The 22,185-nt window shown below is 49.6% G+C and overlaps 1 protein-coding gene across 1 annotated transcript; it reads right to left on the bottom strand.

Moving 5' to 3' along the window:
* Positions 1-14,119: 14,119 nt before the first annotated feature.
* LOC116546115 (testis-expressed protein 51-like) lies at positions 14,120-15,731 on the bottom strand. The gene is made up of 6 exons (XM_032272456.1): positions 15,582-15,731; positions 15,354-15,428; positions 15,033-15,122; positions 14,647-14,730; positions 14,244-14,312; positions 14,120-14,157 (listed from the first exon to the last, which is right to left on the bottom strand). The coding sequence occupies exons 1-6, from the start codon at positions 15,724-15,726 to the stop codon at positions 14,120-14,122; spliced, it is 501 nt and encodes a 166-aa protein (XP_032128347.1). The 5' UTR covers positions 15,727-15,731.
* Positions 15,732-22,185: the final 6,454 nt, after the last annotated feature.

The raw sequence follows: 22,185 nt of genomic DNA, 5'->3' as shown, positions 1-22,185 counted from the left end.
TCTCCTTCTTGCATCTTCTGTCAGTTGTCTGTAAAGTGGGGTGTGCAGGCTTTGGAGTGTGACAAGCCCACGCTCGCCCCATAGCTCTGCCACCTGCCTGGATTTCCAGAGCTGATAAGTTCCTGAGAGCTGGGGCCCTATGAAAAGGCCCTAAGTAGGGTGGTAGATGGAGAATCCCTAGGTCTGGGGCCGCCCAGACATGGTCACTCACTGCTAGAGGCTCAGGGCATGAGGTGTGATGCAGGCTTGGTGACCTGGCTCATGGGTGGAGCGTTTCTGTACACTGAGGTGAAGCTGGAGTGCTGGGGGTGGGGGCTGCAGCACCTTGCTGCTCTCACCTGGAGACTAAAGTCCCCGGGAGCCAGCCCACCACCACAGCCTTTTCTCAGGTGGGTCTTTGGGAGTGAACCAAAGGGTGAGGGTAGTGTGGGGTAAGGAAGCAAAAGACCCCCAAACCTTGAATGAGTCTAGCTCATTCTTCTCCAGTGCTTAATGCTCATGTGTGGCTGGGTGGTGCTCTGCTGCCGACTTCTCAGAGTCCCGGTGAGTCTTCTAGCAGCTGGCTCTGATCAACACAATGACCATCCTCTCCCTTCCCTGCCACCTACAACAGAAGGAGATGGTGCCACATCTAAGAATTCAGTTGGGCCCCTCCGAGTTGGGGTTTCAGAGCCTGGCTGGGGTTCTTTTGTAGCTCAAAGTGGACATGAAGAACCTCTGGCCTTCATGCTGCTTGTTCCTGGGGGAGATGGCGTGGCTTGGAGTGGGGAAGGCAGGCTTAAATAGAATTGACTGAAGGCCGTTGGTTTGGACTGAGCTCCTGCCCTGGGCCCCACAGATGGGTCCAAACCAGAATCAAGTCACTTGTGTCAGGTGCCGTGTCATAAAACCGAACTTGGAAATGGGCCAGTTTTCTTTTTAAAATTAGGAAAAATTCATCACAACCAATCAGAAGGGGCCTGGTGTTCCTGAGCTGCCGGCCAAATAAGGATGTCCCTCTCTTTTAACCCTATTAGGAATGTCACCCATCTGTCTTCTGTTCTCTGTGTCTGCTTCCCGCTTCCCTTTTTGTCTGTAAAGGGAAGTGGGAAGCAGACCTGCTCTGCTCAGCTCAGTGGAGCACCCATTTCATACATAGGATGCTGCCTGATTCATGAGCTGCTAATAAAAGCCAATTAGATCATTAAAGTCATTTTGCTGAAATTTTGTCTTTTAACAGTGGGGAGAAGGAACAAAAGGAAAGAAACAGTCTTTCACAATAATCAAATGTACTAACTCCTGGGTAGAGCAGCTTTGTGCATTTTGGGGAGTTAGGAAAATGATATTTGTCTTCTTATTGCTTTATGTAAGGAGTACAAACTCAAGGGCCATTTGCACCCTTGGTCATGCCTGGTCATTTCTAAGCTGTGTGGGCTGTGAGGTGTGCAGCTCTTTTGCTTCTGCCTAGACACCTTCTGTCATGGGCAGATGCTATGGGAGATCCACTCACAGGCCCCTCTGCTGCAACCCAGCACAGACCCAGGGGTCCTGCAGCCTCAGGGGCAGAGCACAACCCAGGTTACACAGGCGCAAGGCAAGGCCCACCCCCACCCTGCCCCCCCACTCCCAGGGCACTTGAGCTGGTGCAACCAGAATATTTGCAAGACCCTCAAAATGCCCCCTCCTACGTGAAGATCCACTGGCTTCCTGCTGCCTGTTCTCTCCGACCTGAAGCCACTGCTGGGATTCAGATTTGAAGACCACATTAGACCTTCAGACCTTCAGGTTTTCTCATCAACAGCCACAGTTTGGCCGTGTCTTTGAGGGGCTTACATTTTCTTTTTCAGAGTGTAGTTACAAAGTTCCTAACCAGACAGTGTTACTGCTTTACTCTCTCATACACATTTATGTTCATTTAAAAATGAGGAGGAAAGGGGCCCTTGATTTCTCCTCTCCACCCACCCGCGGGCAGGGACTGTGTTCTGGCATGCAGTCTCAGCTTTGCAGACAACAGCAGCTGGTTGCCATGGGCATGGGAGGTCACTGATTCCAGGGAATGCTGGGAAAGCCATTTGAGTGCTGCCTCTTCACCTCCTTTTCCTCCCCCTGCCCATGGTGAACTCTGGGTGCGTCCTTACTTGGGTGTGCATTGTTTCCATGCTGTCCAAATGGCTTTGCTTCCTTTGTCTGTATCCCGAAATGATGGGATGTCCTGTTTTGGAAAGCTGAGCACTAGGCTCAAGCCTAAGAAGAGGGCAGCACTGCCACTGTTGGATGAAGTCTTCCAGGGTAGAGAAGCTGGGCAGAGTCTCAGGGTGAAGTCTCTGGGTTGCAGTCCAGCTATAGCTTTCCTGAACATTTCCAGGAGTCCTTGAGAAGAAGGGGGTCTCGTTGGGCTGCAGCCTGTGCCTGTAATGCAGTTTGGATGTTTGTACTCTCTAAATTTGATGTTGAAATGTGATCCCTGATGTTGGAGGTGGGCCTGGTGGGAGGTGTTTGGGTCATGGGGGTGGATCCCTCATGGATGGCTTAGTGCCAACCTCATGGTCATGAGTTACACACAGATCCGATTGTTTAAGAGTCTGGTGCCTCACTCCTCTCTCTCAGTCCTGCTCTTGCCATGTGACATGTCTGCTGCTCCTTTGCCTTCCACCATGAGTGGAAGCAGCCTGGGATCCTCACCAGATGAAGATGCTGACACCATGGTTCCTGTAAAGCCTGCTGAACTGTAAGCCAAGTAAACCTCTTTTTAAAATAAGTTGCCCTGCCTGAGGTATTCCTTTTTTTTTTTTTTTTGAGATGGAGTCTTGTTCTGCCCCCAGGTTGGAGTGCAGTGGCCTGATCTCAGCTCACTGCCACCTCCGCCTCCTGGGTTCAAGCTGTTCTCCTGCCTCAAACTCCTGAGTAGCTGGGATTGCAGGTGCCTACCATCATACCCAGCTAAATTTTGTATTTTTAGTACAGATGGGGTTTCATCATGTCAACCAGGCTGGTTTTGAACTACTGACCCCGTGATCCACCCATCTCAGCCTCCCAAAGTGCTGGGATTACAGGCGTGAGCCACTGTGATACAGCCAGACAATGGACATCTGGCAGAAAGAGGGTCAGAAGGAGCCTGCTCTTCCATATCGCCTCCTTCTCGGCTCACCACATGCCACTTCCAGGAGCTCCACCTCTGGGCAATGTGTCAGAGCAGAAAGCGCTTCTGTAGGCTGAGACAGTGCTCTGGGCAGATCCCAGCAGCAGGCATGGAGGAAAGGGGAAAACTTCATCAGCGCCTGGAACAGACCAGGCAAATCCACACAGTGACCCAGGCCTGAGTCACCCAGGCCCTTTGTCTGGAGGTTGAAGGAACCCCACATTGTGGATCTTGGTGGTAGCAGCCCTTCAGTCACTGCTCTGGTGTGAATGGGGTGTCCTCCGTATCTGCCACTTCATTTATCCTGGGGTCTTTAATTACTTCTCTCCTGTTGGAGAGCTCTTCCACCTTTTCTTGGCTTCCTTTTTTTTCCCCCTCATTCATTCTAACTTGGTGGAGCACATCTTCTAGCTTTTTATCTTTTGAGAAAGGGACCACTGAATGTATATTATTTTGAAAACTGCACATCTGACAATGATTTTTCCTCACTCGATACTCATGTATGGTTTGGCTGAATATAGAGTTCTAGGCTGAAAGAGATTTTCCTTCAGAATTTTGAAGGCAACCCTTTACTGTTTTCTTCCTGTGTTACTGGTAAGAAGGCCAAAGCCATTTTGACATATGATTCTTTGTTTGGGCTGTTTTTTCATTTGGGTATTTCTTGACTTTTTTCCTTGAATCAAGTGATCTGAAATGCCACAAAAATGGGACATGTTAGAGTATGTTTTCATCCATTATGTTGGGCTAATGGGTAGGCCCTTTTAATGTAGCAGTTTATGAACTTCATTTCTGGAATAGTTTCCTGATTAATTTCATCAATTATTTCCTTCCTTCGATTTTCTTTTTTCTTTCTTTCTGGAGTTCCTGTTATTTACATGTTGGATGTCCATTAATTTGCTATTTTATTTTCTGTTTCCCAATGCTTGTTTTTATACTCTACTTTCTTGAATCCACTTGGTGGATTGGTTGGTTTGCAATGGAAGGGCACACTTACAGGCGAGTGTGAGATTGCTTGCAGCCTCTAGGAGTTAGCTAGCCTTGGGAGGGGCGGGCCTTCTAAGGTAAGCAAGGTCCCAGACATCAAAGCATCAGAATCTTATTTTTAAATATTTCTATTAAATTTTTCATTTCTGCTATCATACTTTTAATTTCCCAAGAGCCCTATTTTGTTTTCTGAATTTTCCTCTTTTATAGCATCCTGTTCTTGTTTCATAGATGCAGCATTTTTCCTTATCTAATTCTGTAGAGATATTAGTTATGGTCTTTTTTATTTGTACAGTTTTTGTTATCCTGAATGGTCATCTGTTTATGATAAAAAATGGGAGCCTGAACAGGTGACAGAAGTCTGAGGGCCTGGGTGAGTCTTGTCAACTTGGAGCTTCACTGTAGAACTCATTGGGGAGCCCTTGATGAGAGTGCATTTAGGTCTTTCTTTTTGGGCTGTGTAGAGTCCACAGAGAACAGTCCTTCAGTTCCTGTCCAGAGGGCTGTTTTAAAATATGGATCAGGGGCCAGGTGCTGTGGCTTATGCCTATAATCCCAGCACTTTGAGAGGCCGAGGTGGGTGGATCATCTGAGGTTAGAAGTCCAAGACCAGCCTGGCCAATGTGACAAAACCCTGTCTTTACTAAAAAGAAAAATACCAAAATTAGCCAGGAGTGATTGTGCATGCCTATAATCCCAGCTACTCAGGAGGCTGAGGTAGGAGTATCCCTTGAACCTGGGAGGCAGATGTTGCAGTGAGTGGAGATTGCACCACTGCACTACAGCCTGGCCAACAAGAGTGAAACTCCATCTCAAAAAAAAAAAAAATGGATTGCGTTATTTTCAGGTATGGTGAGGCCAACAGATCAGGAGATGGGTGCCACTGAAGAACTAGTTTGTTATACTCACAGATCCCAAGAGAAGGGGCTTGCCACACAATGGAGACCACCTAGGGAAGCATCAGGGTTGGTCAGGAGGCAGAGGAAGTAGAGGATACCACACCTGGCAGAGACAGTGCAGCTGTCTAGATGCAGGATGCTAACAAGCAGCAGTGCCTTGCCCGGCAGTGGATGCTGTCTGTGGATCCAGTTAGTGAGCCTAGAGCAGCCTAAAGCATATTATCTCCATGTGGCATCAAGCCACATGTTCACTGTGCCAGTTTTTTTGAAGGTACCTGATTTGTTTTGATCAGGGATAGACACACTGACATGGAAATGACTGTCATGATGGAAGAAGTTTTTTATACTCATAGTTTCCTGGAAACAGGAGGCAGGACGTGTCCTATAGGGCCACATGGGAAAGCACCAGGGTGGGTCAGGAGGCAGAGGGAGTGAGGGGAAACTGTGGGCAAGGGCCTTTTTTGTGGTTTCTGTGGGAAGGAATGGGCGAGACAGTGTAAGTAGATTTAGCAATGGGTAGTCTGAATGACCTCAAGTGATCTCTGCTGAAGAGGGGCTGAGCCCACTTCTGGTCCCTGGTGCTGAGAATATCACAGTAGGTGGGTAGTGATCTGGAGTGTGAGAGCTCCATAAATAAGGTGGGTGGAATTGTAGGCTTTGGACTGGTTGGTTTGCAATAGAAAGGCACACTTACGGGCGAGTGTGAGATTACTTGCAGTCTCTAGGAGTTAGCTAGCCCTGGGAGGGGTGGGCCTTCTAAGGTCAGCAAGATCCCAGACATCAAAACATCAGAATACAGAAAATAAAAAGAGATGGTTCACGCAAGAGTCAGAGTCTCACTGCTGACATTCTGGATACAGAGGGCCAGAGGCCTCTACATTAATCGTGCCACATGCACACAATCACCCAGACAGCTGTTTTGGATCCAATATTCACGCTCTTGCCAGTGTCTGGCACCCCCACTGCAAGCTTCTGCAGAAGGGGAAGAGGGGCAGTTTCCAGGGGCAAGAAGTGGGGAAGGGGCTTCTTATGCATTCCCCCAGACCTTTCCTTTAGCCTGTCCCCATCTGCCCACAGCACAGAAGACCCTGGCACTGCCAGCCCCTGAGACATTTGAGCAGTGGTGGATGAGGTTGGGAGCAAGGGCAGCCACAGGGAGGAGAATTTTATCAGTGTTACTGTTTAAAATTGCCCATGTGTGGTGGTAGGAGCAGCAGACTGGCTGGTGGTCGGTTTTATTCTTGCATTACTTTTTCTGTACATACGCATGCTCTTACCACTTGCAGCAGGGGCCTATGGCTTCCGCGGCTGTCCCTGCCCCTCCCCTGCGGCATGCCACTTGCCTTCAGGATGCTGCAGCATCACTTGGGATGGGTCTCCTTTTCCTCTGTTGCTGACTTTGGATCTGACTGTCTTGGGCCTGCCAATTTCGTCACCTCCAGCTACTGAAATTTAATTGCTGCTGTCTTCTCTCCTGTTCTCCCATCTCTGTGGGTTTATGATTTTAACAAATCCTTTAATATAGTTTTAATGGAATTTCAGGAGGGAGAAAAATTAGATAAATGCATTCAATCCTACATCAGAAACCAGGAGACTCTTTAGGAATTATTTTCATAAACATCCTCACATCCCTAATTCTTCTCTGGAGCATTCTGGATCCACAGAACCTAAGCCACAAGGAGCACAGCACATGAAGATTTTTAAGTGACAGCAATTGAAACGACCTATCCATCCACTGACCCCTGCGGACTTGCTCACTAGGCCCCTGGTATGAAGAGGTGGTTTGCGTGGTGGAGGGGGCTTCCAGGGCCACAGGTTCATGTGCTGGAGGATTGCACAGCTCGGAAAGGGAGTGTGGTCTTCAGGGGTCCCACCACATTCATCCTTCCCACCCTTATCCACTATTTCCATTTTCTACCATCAGCCATTTAAGGCATATCCCGGATCATATTGTTCCCCTGCTTAAAACCCTGCAGTGCCTTGTCTCACTCAAAAGATGCAACCTTCTGACACAAACCATGTAGTTCTGCTTGATCTGGGCTGTGGTTCCTTCGCCTCCTCCTCTCCTGCTCCTCACTCTGCACCTCCCATGGACTACCCTGGGCTTGGAGGGACCATCTCTCCTCCTCCTCTTGCCTGACCTCCCCACTTTCTGGTCTCAGATTGTGTCAGATCCAAATGAAGCCTTGCCTGAGCACCCCTCTGTCCTGACCCTGCCTCCCCTGGGAGTTACTGCCTGCTCTACATCAGGCCAAGGCTGGTCTGTGTGGTTTTACCTCAGCTGACATCTGCCCATGTGGGAGGGAAAGCAATGTCCGACTGTAGACATTTCCTTGTAGTGTAAGAGGGAAGCCGACAAGAATCCCCAGGTAAAAGACTGACTAAAGGGATCCGAGAATGGGCCCAGAAATGTGGAGCCGAAAACTTTGGGGAAGACTCAAACAGTCCAGGTGCAGCCCTGAGTGGGTGGCATTGTGAAGTGACTTGCACAGGTAGACAGTCCTGGGTGAGAACCCAAGCTCTGCCACTTCTTAGTTCTGTGCTCGTGTCACTTAAATGTCCTAAATCTCAGTCTCCCCACCCATAAATTGGAGAAAAAAAGAGCAACCCTTTCACAGGCTATTGTGGCAGGGGTTGATTCGGTGATGGCATTGGTGAGGGCTCTCTGGCTGTTCCTGGCACAAAGAAACTCAGTACACTTGGAATCCTTGCCCTCTGGAGGTTCCACGAAGGTGCAGAGCTGTGGCCTGAACCGGATGGTGGAAAATGGTGAAAAGAACTGATGATGGAGGTGGAGTACAGGGAGGGCGCACTGGATGGTCTAGAGTAAGTGCGTTGGGAATGAGAGGAGGGTTTTAGTCCCCAGGACTAGTAGGGGTTTCTAGAGGGGATGGGCTCAGACAGTCCCTGGTGATGTGAACCAGGTGGGCACTGTGCAGGACGCTGCTCTTGGGTTCAGCAGCAGGGTGGGGAGTCAGTGACAGGTCTCTGCAACATGTCACAACACGCTCCCTGGGGACTCCTAGCAGTTCCTGGCTCACCTCCTTCGGCAAGTGACTCTGTGGGCTCTGTCTCTGGGTGTCCGTTGGTGTCAGCTCCCACCTGGCATTTGACAGAGGTGGCGTTCCTATGCCCCACTCCAAACTCCAAACAGAAGTGAAAGCCTTCTGAATTCCCCAAGGCAGAGAAAAATGCAGAGCTTTCACTGCAAGCAAATGGGAAGATATAGTTCTTTCTCTGTTTAAAAGCCTCATCAAGGGGATGGGAGCCTAGTCAGTTTTTACCAGTTAACACCATAGCATGGGAAGAGCCTTTCTTCTGGCAGGATGAGCCTTCTGTTTTCATTTCTCATTAACTTGCCCCATTTCTGCTAAGATTCTATTCCTGAGAATTGCCTCTGTCTCTCTCAACTCCCTGCATGCAGCAATTTCAGTAGGAAGTCAGGATACAAAGAGGAAAGCTTGGTACAAGGTCTTTGGACCTTTGCTGAATCTCTCTAGGTTTTGGTCTGAGGTGCAGCATCTGTGAAGCTGTGCAGTCTGGAGGTGTGCAGGCCAGCTCACATCACCTGCACATACCCACACTTTACAGGGGGCCAGCTGGTGGGGGCATGCTGCATTCTGACATCAGTCCCAGGGGAACTTCATGGAGGGTTATGCTGAGACCGGGGATGGTCTCTGTAATGCACCTGGCACAGGGCCTGGCAATTGAAGGTGCTCAACAAATGAGTGACTAAAAAGGAACCAACCCAAATGCCCATCGATGATAGACTGGACAGGGAAAATGTGGCACATATACACCATGGAATACTATGCAGCCATCAAAAATGGTGAGTTCATGTCCTTTGTAGGGACATCAATGAATCTGGAAACCATCATTCTCAGCAAACTGACACAAGAACAGAAAATCAAACACTGCATGTCCTCACTCATAGGCGAGTGTTGAACAATGAGAACACATGGACACAGGGAGGGGAGCATCACATACTGGGGTCTGTTGGGGGGGAAATAGGGGAGGGACAGTGGGGGGTGGGGAGTTGGGGAGAGATAGCATGGGGAGAAATGCCAGATATAGGTGAAGGGGAGGAAGGCAGCAAATCACGCTGCCATGTGTGAACCTATGCAACAATCTTGTATGTTCTTCACATGTACCCCAAAACCTAAAATGCAATTTAAAAAAGGAAAAAAAAAAGGGAAATAGAAAAACTGATTTCAAAGAGCAACACATACACTCAAGTGGAATTTTCCATTGCAGCCCAAGCTGTGGCCTAGGGGCACACAGTGGGGCAGGGCCAGCTAGCACCCCTTCAGTTGATAAAAGTGGGCACCCACAAAGGCAATGAAGTGTAGCTACTGGGATAGGGGAGGGGAAAGGCTTCATCTGAGTTCTCCAGTTCCAAATGCCATGGAAGTCTAGAACGCTCTTTAGAAAAAAGAAGTGTAAAGTTTATTCTCTGTAGGTTTATTGCCGAGTTAAAAACGAGGAAACTGAGGCCAGCTCAAGAAAATTAGATGCCAATTTATTCAGCTCCCAGATGAGGTTCTGTGGTCCCAGGGAGATGGGCCAGGGAAGTCATACCTGACTCCGCTCAGGAGTGGGGTTTTATAGGGAGTGAAGGCGTTTGATTGGATTTGGAGAAACAGGATGTGGACGGGCTGAGCTGCTATTGGTAGGTAGGTGGATTTTCCGGTGAGCAGGCTAAGTGCTGAGTGCAGAGGGGATTTCCAAGGGTGGGGTTAGGTGCCGAGTGCAGAGGGGATTTCCAAGGCAGAGATAGATGATGGGCATATTCTGATAATGTAATTTTCAAGCAGGGAGGGAGATGGGCGTGTTCGAACTCCCAGCGAGGCAACCAGCCTTACGAGAAGTATCTGAGTAAGCAACATTCTCCCTGGCCCCCAATTTCTTCCTCTGCAAAAAGAGGACTGTAGTGTATGCTCCAGGTTGTTATAGTTAAATGAGATAGAGTGACAAGCAGCTGAGAAACTAGAAAGCATCTATAAAGATGCCTCTTTCTTGCCTGGAAGAGTCTCTGGCTGTATGTGATGGAGCCAAGACACGCATGAGGAATGAAGGGATAGAAGGGAGGGGCCATGAGGCATGTGTGGAGAACAAAGCCTGGGAGATTCAGCCACGCTGGAAAGGGTGGGGAGGAAGGGGAGGATAGAGTGTGGCAGGGTCTGGAAGGCAGCCCTGCTAGGAGACTGGGATCCCTTGTTCAGGCTGTTCTGGACTGGTCAGGCTGGGAGGTACATGAGATACTTCCAGAGTACTGATAAATGATCATTTGTTTACAAACTCTCCCACTGGTCAGCAGGAATGTTGGTGGCCTCTGCTCATTGGCCAAGAGGAAGGCTATCCTGAAATGCATGTCCCAGAAGTGCATGCTCGCACACACACACACACACAAACACACACACACACACACACACACACACACACACACACACACAGACACACACACACACACACACACACACACACACACACACACACACACACAGAACAGCTGCACCATATGCCATTGTGGCTTTAATTTGTATTTTCCAAATAGCTATTGATGTTGAATATCTTTCCACATGCTTATTTGCCATGTGTACATCCTCTTCTGTAAAATACATCTTCCTATCTTCTGTCCATTTTCTAAGTAGATTTTTTTAACTTTGGCTATTGCATTTTGAGAGTTATTTTTATATTTTAGATATTAGTCTTTTGTCAGATATGTGCTTTGCAAATATCTTCTCCCAGTCTATAGCTTGTCTTTTAATTGTCTTAAAAGGACCTTTCTCAGGGCAAAAGTTTTCAGTTTTGATGAAGTCCAATTTATTAATTTTTCCTTTCACAAATTATGCTTTTGGTATCATATCTAAGAGTTCCTTTCCTAATCCTAGATTCTGAGGATTTTCTTGTGTTTTTTTTTTTAAAAAGTTTATAGTTTTATGTTTTACAGTCAAGTCCGTTATCCATTTTTTTTTTTTTTTTTTTTTTTTCTATGTGTGAAACACTGAGGTTTGCATTTGCTATGGGTGTCCAGCTGCTCCAGCCCCATTTGTTGAACAGGAATCTTAAATATTTTTGAAAGCACTAATCAGTCATTTTAATACTAATATCTGATAACTCACTTGTGGTCACTTGAAGGTTTGTTTCTTTTGTCTGTTTTTTCTCTTGATCCTGTTTTTTGGGGGTACACCTGTTAATATGTGTTTGGATACTGGACATTACAAATCAAACATCATAGTGGCTATAGATAATATTTTCCTTCAGAAAGTGTTTACCCTATCCTCCATCAGTGAATGTGGAATAGTAGACGTCTTTATTTTTGTCAGGGGCTGAATGCTTTGAAACTTAGTTTCATGTTTTGGAGGGACTGGTTTGCCTCTTGTGTACACACCCGCTTTCAGAGTCTAGCTTTCCCAACCAATATCCTGGAGTATTTACCAAGGCCTATCTTCCTGTGTGGGTCAAAAACTCCAGTTTTTATTTCCCCAGCATCCAACTCTCTAATCAATTGCATTTCAGATACTTTCTGTTTGGTTTCTTTGTCTTTAGCCCAGTGCTGCATAAGGGTGTTTTGGAGGGTGGGGAAGAAATAGATGCAGTACGTTTGTTTGACTTTTCTGCACCTCCCTACTTTCAGGCCTCTGAATCCTTCACGTTCTATGTCTGCATACTCAGACTCTAAGTATTGTCTCCTCCGTCCCATGATGCTGCCGAAAGCTCTCCCAAACTTTGAGGTCCTCTTCAGCCGAGCTTCTGCAGCCTCCCCACTGCTGCTGTAGCTCACACATGCAGAGGACCACCTGCCGCAAGACACAGGGCTCACCCAGGGCACCCCTTCTCTCCAGGACCCGAATGCTTAGGGCCTGCCTCTTCTCATGCCTTAAAACAGCCTTTTTGTTTTGTTTTGTTCTTTGATGTAAATTATTTCCAGTTGCCTTTGCCTGTACTCTTAGTCTGTTGCAGGTTGCTCTGTCGTAGTTGAAAGAAGTTCTCCAGACTCTGTGTTTTAACCAAGGTTTGCCTGACTCTGAATTCCTTGATCTTTGTTCTAGCATAGCTCACTATACAGTTTTCATGAAAACACACTTATAAATAAGAAAACTCTTTGATAAAAGATTCATGCACAAAGACAAACACAGCTCATGCTTCACATACACTGCACCTAGGGTTTTCTATTTTTACTTCACACATCAGGAAACAGCCACTCTGGATACTTTTGAGGTAATGGTCTAGGTTCTAATTTAAAAACAAAAAGGAAACCACCATCACCACCTGGAGGGCCTGGCATCTTCTGTGTCCTGAATGACACAGGCCCCCAGGCATGCAGAAAGAACGACAGCCCCCTGTGGAAAGAACCACAGCCTATGCCACCTGCCTGGGGCTCTGACCCATTCCTGCAGAATGGCTGCGCCTCCATCCCCGCTGTATGGCGATGTCCTTGGAGTGCTTTAGACCTTACATCTGTGGACTCTAATAAAGCAGGAAGGATGGAAGGGGTGTCTTAGCAGACCTGCGTCTATTCACACCCACCCACCCACTTGGCATCTCTGTCTCAGGACTCCCAGCGTTCCATGCCTCCCTGCTTCCCCAGGAGTCTCTGTGGGTTCTTCTGCCTGGCTCCCTTGGGATCTTACCTCTCACCACATGCTCACTTGCGTCACCTGCTCCAGCCAAACCACAATCCCTGGAGATTCCTGAAACTCTCAAGGTCTCTCAGACCTCTGCTCCTTGGCAATGCCAATCAAAACAGCCCTCTCTTCCTTCCTGCCCTTCTCTGGGCTGTCACACAGGTATAAGACACCACCTCGGGGAAGCCTTCCTGGATTCCCGAGCTGGGTGAGAGGGAGGTGCCTGTGGCTGGGGACCCACCCTTGCCCTCGGCCATGGCAGTCTCTGCCTGACTGCCATTTATGCTCTGTTTATGTCTAGGCCTCTGGCAGTACTTGCCCCTCTTCCAGGAAGCAGTCCTTACCGCGGGGTGGTGCTGCTGAAGCAAATACCAGCAGGGCCTAAGGAGACACGCAGTCTCATTTTAAAAGTTGGGCTGGGAACGCTAGCAGGGCTTTAGTGGACTGAAGGAGAAAAAGGGAGTGAGGACTTTGGATTTTCATCCACGGCATGGCCAAATACTGAACAGTAAATATGAGCCAGGCCGGTTCCTGGGTCAGGGCACACCAGCCTGGCTAAAGCACAACACCCCCATCTCCTTGTGCTTGGATGGGGAAACTGAGATACAGAAGGGGGTGCGCAGGCCACCCCTGCCCTCGTCTCGGGTATTGGAATTAGGTGAGCCTGTATGAGACCATAAAGCCACCATTTTGGAGCTAGGACAGGATGATTCTGGAGAAGATGGGGAGGGTGAGGGGATGGGATCTTGCACTCAGGGTAATTCGGGGAGAGCTCTCATCTGAGCAGCCGGCAGGAGATAGACGGCACAGTCAACTAGGCTATGAGGAGGGGTTTTAATGAAGAGACTCTTCACAAAGGTGTGGGTGTAGGCAAACCACGAGGCGGCGAAGTCTCCTAGGCCTCAGAACTTCGGGGCCCAGGACCCAGGATGGAGGGTATTAGGGGAAGGGGTCAGTGGAACCAGAGATGAGTGAGCTTCTTGACAGCAGCTGCGGCTTCTGTTCACTTCTGGAAGACGGCGGACTACCCTGTTCCTGCTGAGGGAGAAGCAGCTGGGCGTCTCTACCCTGGCCTCCCTCTTCCCTGGCCTCCTCCCCGCCCCTCTAACCTCCTCCTGGGAGCCTCCCCTGGCCAAACCCAAAGCAGCTACATTAATGGCCTTTGTGGGTCAGGGCAGGGCAGCAGGGGTGGAGGCAGGGTGTGCAGGGGACAGGGACAGCTGGGGGGGAAGTGCACTCTGTAGTGAGGGCAGGAGGCCTGGAGCTTTGCAGTCTCTGTGTCCTGGGCCCCTAGCCCCACTCTGTCTGCACACGGGCGGGCTGATGTGTGGCCCTCCCGAGAGTCCTGGCCCTCCATCCCACTCTGCTCTGCATGCCAAACCCCAGGAGGTCAGCGCTGGGGTTCCAGGCCCTGCTACTCCCAGGGCACACTCTGCTTTTCCCTCCTGCGGAACCCTAGAATCAGGTCGGGGTCTCCTTTCTCAGTACCTTTACTCCCTTTTCCTTCCTGTGCCAGTAAAAGGAACATCTGGGCCAAGAAACACGGTGGAGTCAGTCAGGGAGGAGGTGTGTCTTCTCTGGGGATGCTGGGGCTAGGAGAGGTCACTCACCCACCTCCGGCTATGGCCAGGAGCAGAGCGCTGCTGACACTCACAGCCCACCCGGAGGGCCGCCGGTTCCTGGCTGGGGTGTGAAACGGGGAGCCAGGTGTTTGGAGGCCAAGCAGGGCTACCTCGGCTCACAGAGAGCGCTACCAGCCTTTCATTCTTTGATTCGTTCACCCATCATTTGTTTGCAAACACTGAGCACTGCTGTGTGCCCGGCACATATCTAGACAAGCAAACAATTGTGGTGTGGGGTTCAACGGAAATAGGACAGGACATGGGAGGGGAAGTGAGAGCGAGGATGGCTGAGAAGCCTTTGGGGTGGGAGGCGATCAGGGAAAGCGTCTTAGGAAACGGGAGTCTGAGCTGGACGTGGAAACACAAATAGGCTGGACAGGGTGGTGTTCACTGACCTGGGCAGAAGGCGGGATCATCGCAGGAGAGCAAGCGAGTCTTGCAGTCGGCACAGCTGGTGACCTTCACTGTGGACTGTATGTCTATGGGAGGCACAGGGGCTGGGGGTGCCAGGTGCCCTTCATCCCTCCCCCAGGCCCAGTCCCCAGGCGTACTCACCACAGGACTGCCGGGGAGGGTGAGAAGGTAGAGAAACTGAGGTGCTAAGGAGGCAGACAGAGCCAAGGAGGTCTGGGGTGCACGTAGGAGAGGGAGCTGGGAAGGTGTTCACGGGCAGGGGTGGGGCTCCGGGGAAGGGCTGAGGGGGCTGCAGAGTGAACTATGCCCTGGGTCTTGGGAGGGTCGGAGAGCTGGGCTGTGTGTAGGAACTGTCTCCACCCCTTACCCTTCTCCTTCAGCCCATCAGATATCTCATTCAGCCTCTCAGAAAAGAGATTCTTGTGCATGTGAATCTCTTCCAGAAGTACTGTTTTGTCTGGGTAGAGCAGGAGGGAAGGAGCGTTCGATGTTACAACTTGCTCAAGGTTGGGTTTTCACACCCTTGTTTCTAAAATGGAAGTTCCAAAGAGCACACAGAGACAGACTGCATTCATCCCCCACCTTCACAAGACCTCCGCCCATGGCCACGTGAGCCTCTGAGAATGCCTTGGAGGATGGGCCTTTGTCAACCCAAGCTCCAGGGCGCTGGGATTCTTGGCTTCCTCACCATCTCGTAACTGCTTAATGGCTTGGTGTACTTTAGCGAAGAATTTGGCTGTTTCTTCTTCCAAATGGTCACGACCTGAGGATGAGATACAGGTTGAAGGGAAGTCAAGGGAGTAAGATTTCAGGTCAGGCAAAGGGGCCAGATCCAATCCCTGATCTCCTGGCTATGCCTCACCAAGCTACCAGGGTTTGAGCAAATTATTATCCTCTAGAAATAGGGAGTGAATGCTTTGAGAAAGTTCTGTCGGTGGCCCCGGGCTACCCCAGAGAATCTGCAGGTCATAGTCTATCAAGGCAGACAGTTCTGGCCAGCAGCAGAGGCAGTTCTTCCCTTCGATGGCGGGCAGCATACAGATGATCAGGAGACGCAGCATCTTCTGGGGTCCTCCTACTGTGCCCCAGTGCCCTGCCTGGCAGTTCCAGGTAGAACACTGGTGTTCTGTCCCCCTGGTAACCACATTCTCTTGGCAGAACAAAGTGCATCCTGTAGGGCAAGGCAAGGGTCAGCTGTGGTGTCATGATGTGAACCTCAGCTTTGGCATCGGACCCAAGTGAGAACCTTGGTACATAGTTCCTCCTCTGAACTTGGAGTCACATGCTCAGCAGGGAAGGTCCTCGTGAGGATCAGAGGAAAGGCTGCACTGCCTGGTGGTGGGTGCTCAGCCATCTTGACTGTGTTCATTTGGTGTGGAACAGTTTAACAGGAGTGAAATTTGAGAGGCAGAAAAGAACAGCACAGCGAGAGGGTTAGATGAGTGAAAAGAATCAGAATCTCTTCACGCTTTTCCACAAAGAAGTGGCCAACCAAGGAGAAGGAAATGGAAAATACATGTTTTCATGGCCTGTATAAACTGGCAGTGGACTCGTGTTTGGTCAAGCCAGAGGGGCTCAGCAGCTAACACCGTGGTGCAGGCAGAGTATAGACAAGTTCCAGCCGGCGGTGCACGGAAGTGCAGAGAGAGAAGCCACCTTCAGGGCAGTGGTTCTTTTGCACAATGTGCCCTGAAAAAAAAGAAAACTCCCTACTCTTTTGTAATTAAAAAAAAAAGCCCGTGGGATTCCTGTCACTCATGAGCTGGCAATGCTTCCATGCCATGCTTCTGAGTGCCCTGGACTGGATCACGAGAAGCTAAGACCACCAGGCATTTAAGGAATGCTTCTAACATGACCAAGAGACAAAAACCATAGCAAGAATTCAAAACAAAGGCAAACAAAAACTGCAGGAAAAAGGAAGAGTACAGAGTTATGACAATAGAATAAAACTTAGAACCCAATTACAATTAAATTGACAACATATTGTTTTTCCCAGAAAAGAAGAAGCTGCTATGTAAAAGGAAGCGTTATCAGAGACTAAAGTTATCATAGTACAAATTTAAAAATTCCATAGAAGAATTTTGGGACATCATTTCAGAAATCTTCCAGACAGAAGTACAAAAACACAGAGATGGGAAACAGGAAATAAAAGGTAAGAAAATTAGATAATCAATCCATGAGATCCAACATCCAGCTAATACAAGTTCCAAAAAGAAAATTATTTATAATAGAAGTTGTGTAGGAAGTATATACAGGAAGAAATTCTATTCTGTATGGAGAGGGGTGTGGCATTGAAGTTTGCTAGAAGAAATAGTTGGGCTGGGCACATTGGCTCACATGTGTAATCCCAGAACTTTGGGAGGCTGAGGCAGGAGGATCACTTCAGGTCAGGATTTCAAGACCAGCCTGGCCAACATGGTGAAACCCCGTCTCTACTAAAAATACAAAAAACAGCTGGATGTGGTAGTGCGTGCCTATAATTCCAGCTATGTGGGAGGCTGAGGCAGAATAATCACTTGAACCTGGTGGGTAGAGGTTGCAGTGAGCTGGGATTGCACCACCGCACTCCAGCCCGGGCGACAGGGTGAGACTCTGTCTCAAAAAAAATAGTTGAATTAATAAATTCAGGCTGTGCTAGTCAGGTGGGCTGCGATGAGAGGGTGATTCCAGGCTCTGCAGAGATGTTGCTATATCCCCGGTTTTGTATGGAATCATGGGTGAGGTGAGGAATAAGCCTGTTTTTTTTTTTTTCTACTCAGTCAATACCTCTGTAAAGGTAAGGCCTAGAAGTGTCCCAAAACACAACTTCCATGTCCTCAGGATGCATCACCCTCTAGGCACATTGATGTTTATCACACCAGAAAGCTCATGCAAGATTTGGCATGCAGAATTTTTACTGGAGTTTCATTATGTATGTGTGATTGGCTGAATCACTGACCATGTGCCCTGTCTCTCCCGGGAGGTGGGGCTGATATTCCCTGGCTCAAAGCCCCAACCCTCTTATCACATGGCTAGTCTTTCCTAACCATACATTGCCACGTTAACAGAATGACTCAGGATAGCCGGCTCTCCTGGCTCCCCTGGCTGTCAGAGTCCAGGTGGCCCTCAGAGGCTGTCCCTCTGATACCATGAGCACAGCTCATATGTCTGGCCCGGGACATCTTTTCCTCTCTTTGTGGTGCTGGACCCACCTGCCACTCCCCACACGCCATGTTCCCAGCTTTTCCCCTGTTCGGTGAAATCGCTCCTATCCTGAGGCATTTTGTTAACGTGGTATGGATAGGTGGGATCTCATAAGCCCACCACCAGACCCTTCTATCACTCAGGAAATTTCTAAAGATTTAGAGGTCCTCTCCTAGGAACCAGGGACAAAGGCTAGCTGGATTCTTTGCCATACAATGATAGCACATAAATTCCTGATTACCCATTAACATTTGGGCATGAGTTCATCCAGATCTAGGCTTTGTAATGCTTCTGTGGTCTCCTGAAATCTTCTGGAAGGATCTCAAGTGCCAGACACAAGCTTTTGCTTTGCCCATGCTGAGTCGTGGAGATATTAGAATGGAGGCAATTAGAAATCCAGGGACAAGTGGAACACCACAAGGCCATCTATCTTAGCAAATTAACTCACTTGGTTGGTAAGATCATCTCACAGGTCATTGACCTGCAAATCCTGTCCAGTTATTATAGGAACCTTGTCGTAAAGAAGAACATTTGATACATCCAAGAGACTGGCATCTGTTGGTCCATGCCTTTATGAGGGGTTGGATTTAGTTGTTTGATTTTTTAATGGAAAAATTACAAAAAGTTCATCATCCGATAACCTATCATAAATGAAATATTCATTTCATTTCCTTTCTGGTTAAAACTTGTGTCTTGAAATTCTTTGTTGTATCTACTTAGAATGATCAATGGGGATGGCTGGGGGGAATCTCTCTTGCAGAATTTATTGGTAGAGAACATTAAAATTGCATGAAGCCAGTCATGTAATTTTAATGACCATCGAAAGGATTTTGACTAGAATTGGGGGGAATTTAAAGTGAGATGATGCTTCTGGGAAAGGTTGAAACCTTGGATGTTCAAGAAGACAAGTTTCTGGATCTATAGGGCAACTCCCCCATCTACCCCTGCTGCTGGGAAGGGGCATTCTCTCCCTTGTTAGCAGTCCTGGCCGGCGGATCTGCAAAGCAAAGAGCGCCTGGCTGTCTCCTTCTGGTCTTGGAGACTCATGTAGGCCTACTGCTGGCCGTGGCCTTGCACAGGACTCAGTGCAGCCCATCCACTGCTCCAGGGAGAAGTGGCTGAGGCCCTGAGGGTAACAGAGGAGGATTCACATTCAGGCTTTGTGCCTTCTAGACCAGTGCCTGCCACCCCACTCCTACTCCCCTTTCTCTTGAGTTCTTTCCATTTTCCTGCAACTGAGCTCAGCTCTGCATCTGTGAAGCCAATAATGACAGCAATGCATTATGAAGGGCATGCGGTGTGCCAGGTACAGGGCTCAGACCCCTCTGATACCACCGTCACTCATCACTGGAAAGCTGCCTGCTAGTAGGCCAGTGTGCGGGGCAGGGGGCTGGATCAGCTGCAAGGGAAGTCCTGCAGGGTCGCTGACTAGGCTTCAAAGGAGTCTCCTGGCGTCAGTAGAAAATACAAGGTCCCAGGCGATAGTGCTCGGATTTCTTCCTGTTGGGAGCTGCACAGCCATGTGGCTGGGACCGCGGGTGCACATCTGTGCCATATACTTATGGGTGAATGTGCCCATAGCTAACGGCGAGCCAGCATAGGTCACAAGAGCTGACTGCTATTGGCATTGCATCTGGGAAATAGTGGATTCCTCTGGGGCCAGAGCATATGGCAAAGTATTTAGCTTTGAAGGCTGTGACAGGTGGGGCTGCTGTGGGCCAGGCCCTAGTGGAGACTCCTCTGGTGCCCAAGGAGAGGTCTTATGATTGAAGACAATCCCACACTCACAGCTGCTGGGTGAGTTTCCCAGCCTCCCCAGGTGTCCGGCCTAGCATGTGGCCTTTCCCACATGGCTGTGAAATGCCATTTATTGTGTGTCTGCTGCCTGCCAAAGGCCATGCCAGGAGCTCCGCAGAAATGATGGACCGTAGAGCCTCCTGCCACCCCTGGGAGCTGATGCCGTCTCTCACAGGGCCTGCTAGGAATATAACAAGTGGACAGTAATGAATGGGACACGCACAGCACACGGTCTAACCGTGAGGAGATGCTCAGCAAGGGTCAGTTGTTGTTGTTAGGTTTAGGTTGTTGGCTCTGCAACCAGTCCGGGGAGAGTGCACTAGGGTCCTGCCCTCTCTTCCTTCCTGATGAGGGGCTGTGCTGTGCGATGCTGCTGCTTGCCAGGTCCCGCTCCTTGCCTTCCTGATCAGTTCCCTCCTCCCTGCTCTTCATTCTCCCTACCCTCGACTGTATTACGGGATTCAGCACAGCTGTGGGATGCTTTTTCCGATGGAAGGCTCCCTGCGAAGCGGTGAGGAAGGTGGTCGGTCCAGGCTCGGACGTCCGCTCTCAGCCCCACGGGTCTCCCTGTTTCCTCCCACTCCTCACCAGACTCTGCTCCTGGAACCTTCTCACCACATCTGAGCCGTGGCTGCTTTTTGGAAAAAAATCTGCCCTTCATCACTCACATCTCAGTATGTACAAGCATGTGTCCTTTCTGCTGGGGGCGTTTGACTTCTTTGCTGTGGCCGGGCCTTGCCCTGGAGCCTGCTGTATGCCAGGTGTTCTGCCCACTGAGTCACATTCAGCCTTTACAGTAAGTGTATCAGTCAGAGTAGGCAAGGTCAGGCCCTGGTAACAAACACCTGCAAATTTCAATGGCCTAAAACAACAAGGACTTCTTTGTCCTTTATGTTAGTTATCCGTATGTGTTGGCAGAGGTCTGTGGTCATCCAAGCCTCTCAAAGGCCTGGCAGATGGCATAGTTCCTCCTTTCGGTATTAGGGGCCACCCTGCCAGGGGGTGAGGTGAGTGTAGGAGAGTCTTGCATGGGTCTTTAAAGGCTCTGGCCAGGAAGTGGAAGATTTCCCCTTCACACACAGGTCATGCACAGATCTAATTGTACTGTGTCTCTCATCCTCAAATATGGCACCTTATGATGTGACCTGGTGGGGAGCTCCAGCCGAGGACCTGCCCTGAAGAGAAGTGGCAATGTCTGGTGACCAGTGTGGAGGCCTCCCAACCCAGCCTGTGAGGAAAAGTCTGCAGTCCCAGGTGACCTGGGGGATGGGAGTCGCTCCTGCAGGCAAACAAGAATGAAACAGCAGACGGAACCCAGATCCCGGACCTGAAGATCCACGCTCTGGGTGAAGAGTTTCATTTTCCCAGCTTGTTAATCTTTATTAGAAAAGTCATTTGGAGGATTTTAAAAGGGCTTTGAACTCACACAAAGCTCCAGCCTAGAAAATTGTCATGTCCTCAGGAAACCCAAAGAAGAAACATTTGGGAGCAGTTGATGGCATGGGTCCCTGCCCTCTCCCCTGCTGTCTCTCCCAGAGAACTCTGTGGCTTGGGAGGGGGCAGCAGAGGTAGAAAGAGCAGGGGGCCTGGAGGCTCCATTTAGAGGCCCATTGCATGCTGAGTTCATGCCAGTGTGGAGTACTATCCTCACTTTACATGTGCCGGAGGCAGGGCTCAGGTTAAGGGAATTGCCAGGGCCACACAGCTGGGAACCTCAGGGTGAGGTGATCGGAACCCCATACTGACCGTGTTCCCTGCATTGCCCGCTAAAGCCCTTTAAGATAACCCCCTCACCCCCAGTGCCCCTGGCCCAGGAGAGCTTGCCTAAGCAAGTGACTCCAGGTAGGAAGATCTGGGGGTATTTACGGACCTAGGAGCCTCTTAAGGGGCTCTCAGTGCCCAGCAAGAACTGCTGGCTGTGTCTGACAGTTCCCAGTGCAGGGAATAAGACTGACTGCCTGTGGCTTGGTGAGCCCAAGGGAGGCAGAGAAGGCAGAGGCCAAAAGCAAAGGGAAGGCTCTCAGGTGCTGGGAGTGCTGTGGGTCCTGGCCCAGAGGAAGCAGGTGCTGGGTGGTGTCACAGGGTCTGTGGGCTGTGTGAGTCCTCGGAGCTTGGAGCATGGACCTTCAGGCCCCATTCCAGGCTGGAGCAGCCGTTCCTGAAAGCTCCTTCTACAGCAAGGAAACCCCATCACTCCAAATGGGCCCTGAGGAATGAAACATCTGTGCTTAACTTTTCCTTTCTGGTTCCCCCTCCCCTGGCATTTGGCCGAAGTCTCCAGGACCAGATGTGCTTTGTAGGGGAAAGAGCTAAATCCTCACAGCAAGGCCCTCTTCCCTGTCGACTCCCACCCTGCTCAGCACCTTGCAGAGCCTGGCAGGGCTGGAAATGGACAGGGTTAAGCTGTGTAGATACCGTGGCCCTCGGTCTTCCCAGTAACCATGTGTGACAGGCACGTCTATCTCCATTTAAAAGATGGAGAAACTGAGGCCTGGGGAGATTAGAGTGGCTTGCTCCAGGCTGCCTGGTTAGTAACAGGT

The sequence above is a fragment of the Sapajus apella genome, unplaced genomic scaffold, assembly GCF_009761245.1.
Source record: "Sapajus apella isolate SASKATOON/1434 unplaced genomic scaffold, GSC_monkey_1.0 scaffold602, whole genome shotgun sequence".
Taxonomy (NCBI): domain Eukaryota; kingdom Metazoa; phylum Chordata; class Mammalia; order Primates; family Cebidae; genus Sapajus; species Sapajus apella.
Note: the sequence above shows the minus strand (reverse complement) of the source record. Positions and strands in the feature narration are given on the sequence as shown.

Excerpts from the sequence above, each read along its gene's own strand:
- LOC116546115 (XM_032272456.1), bottom strand. The coding sequence starts at position 15,726 with ATGCTGCGTCTCCTGATCATCTGTATGCTGCCCGCCATCGAAGGGAAG. Across the intron at positions 15,123-15,353 it reads CATTAAGCAGTTACGAGATG|ACAAAACAGTACTTCTGGAA; the intron begins GTGAGGAAGCCA and ends TGCTCTACCCAG. Across the intron at positions 14,731-15,032 it reads TGATGGGCTGAAGGAGAAGG|ACATACAGTCCACAGTGAAG; the intron begins GTAAGGGGTGGA and ends TGCCTCCCATAG.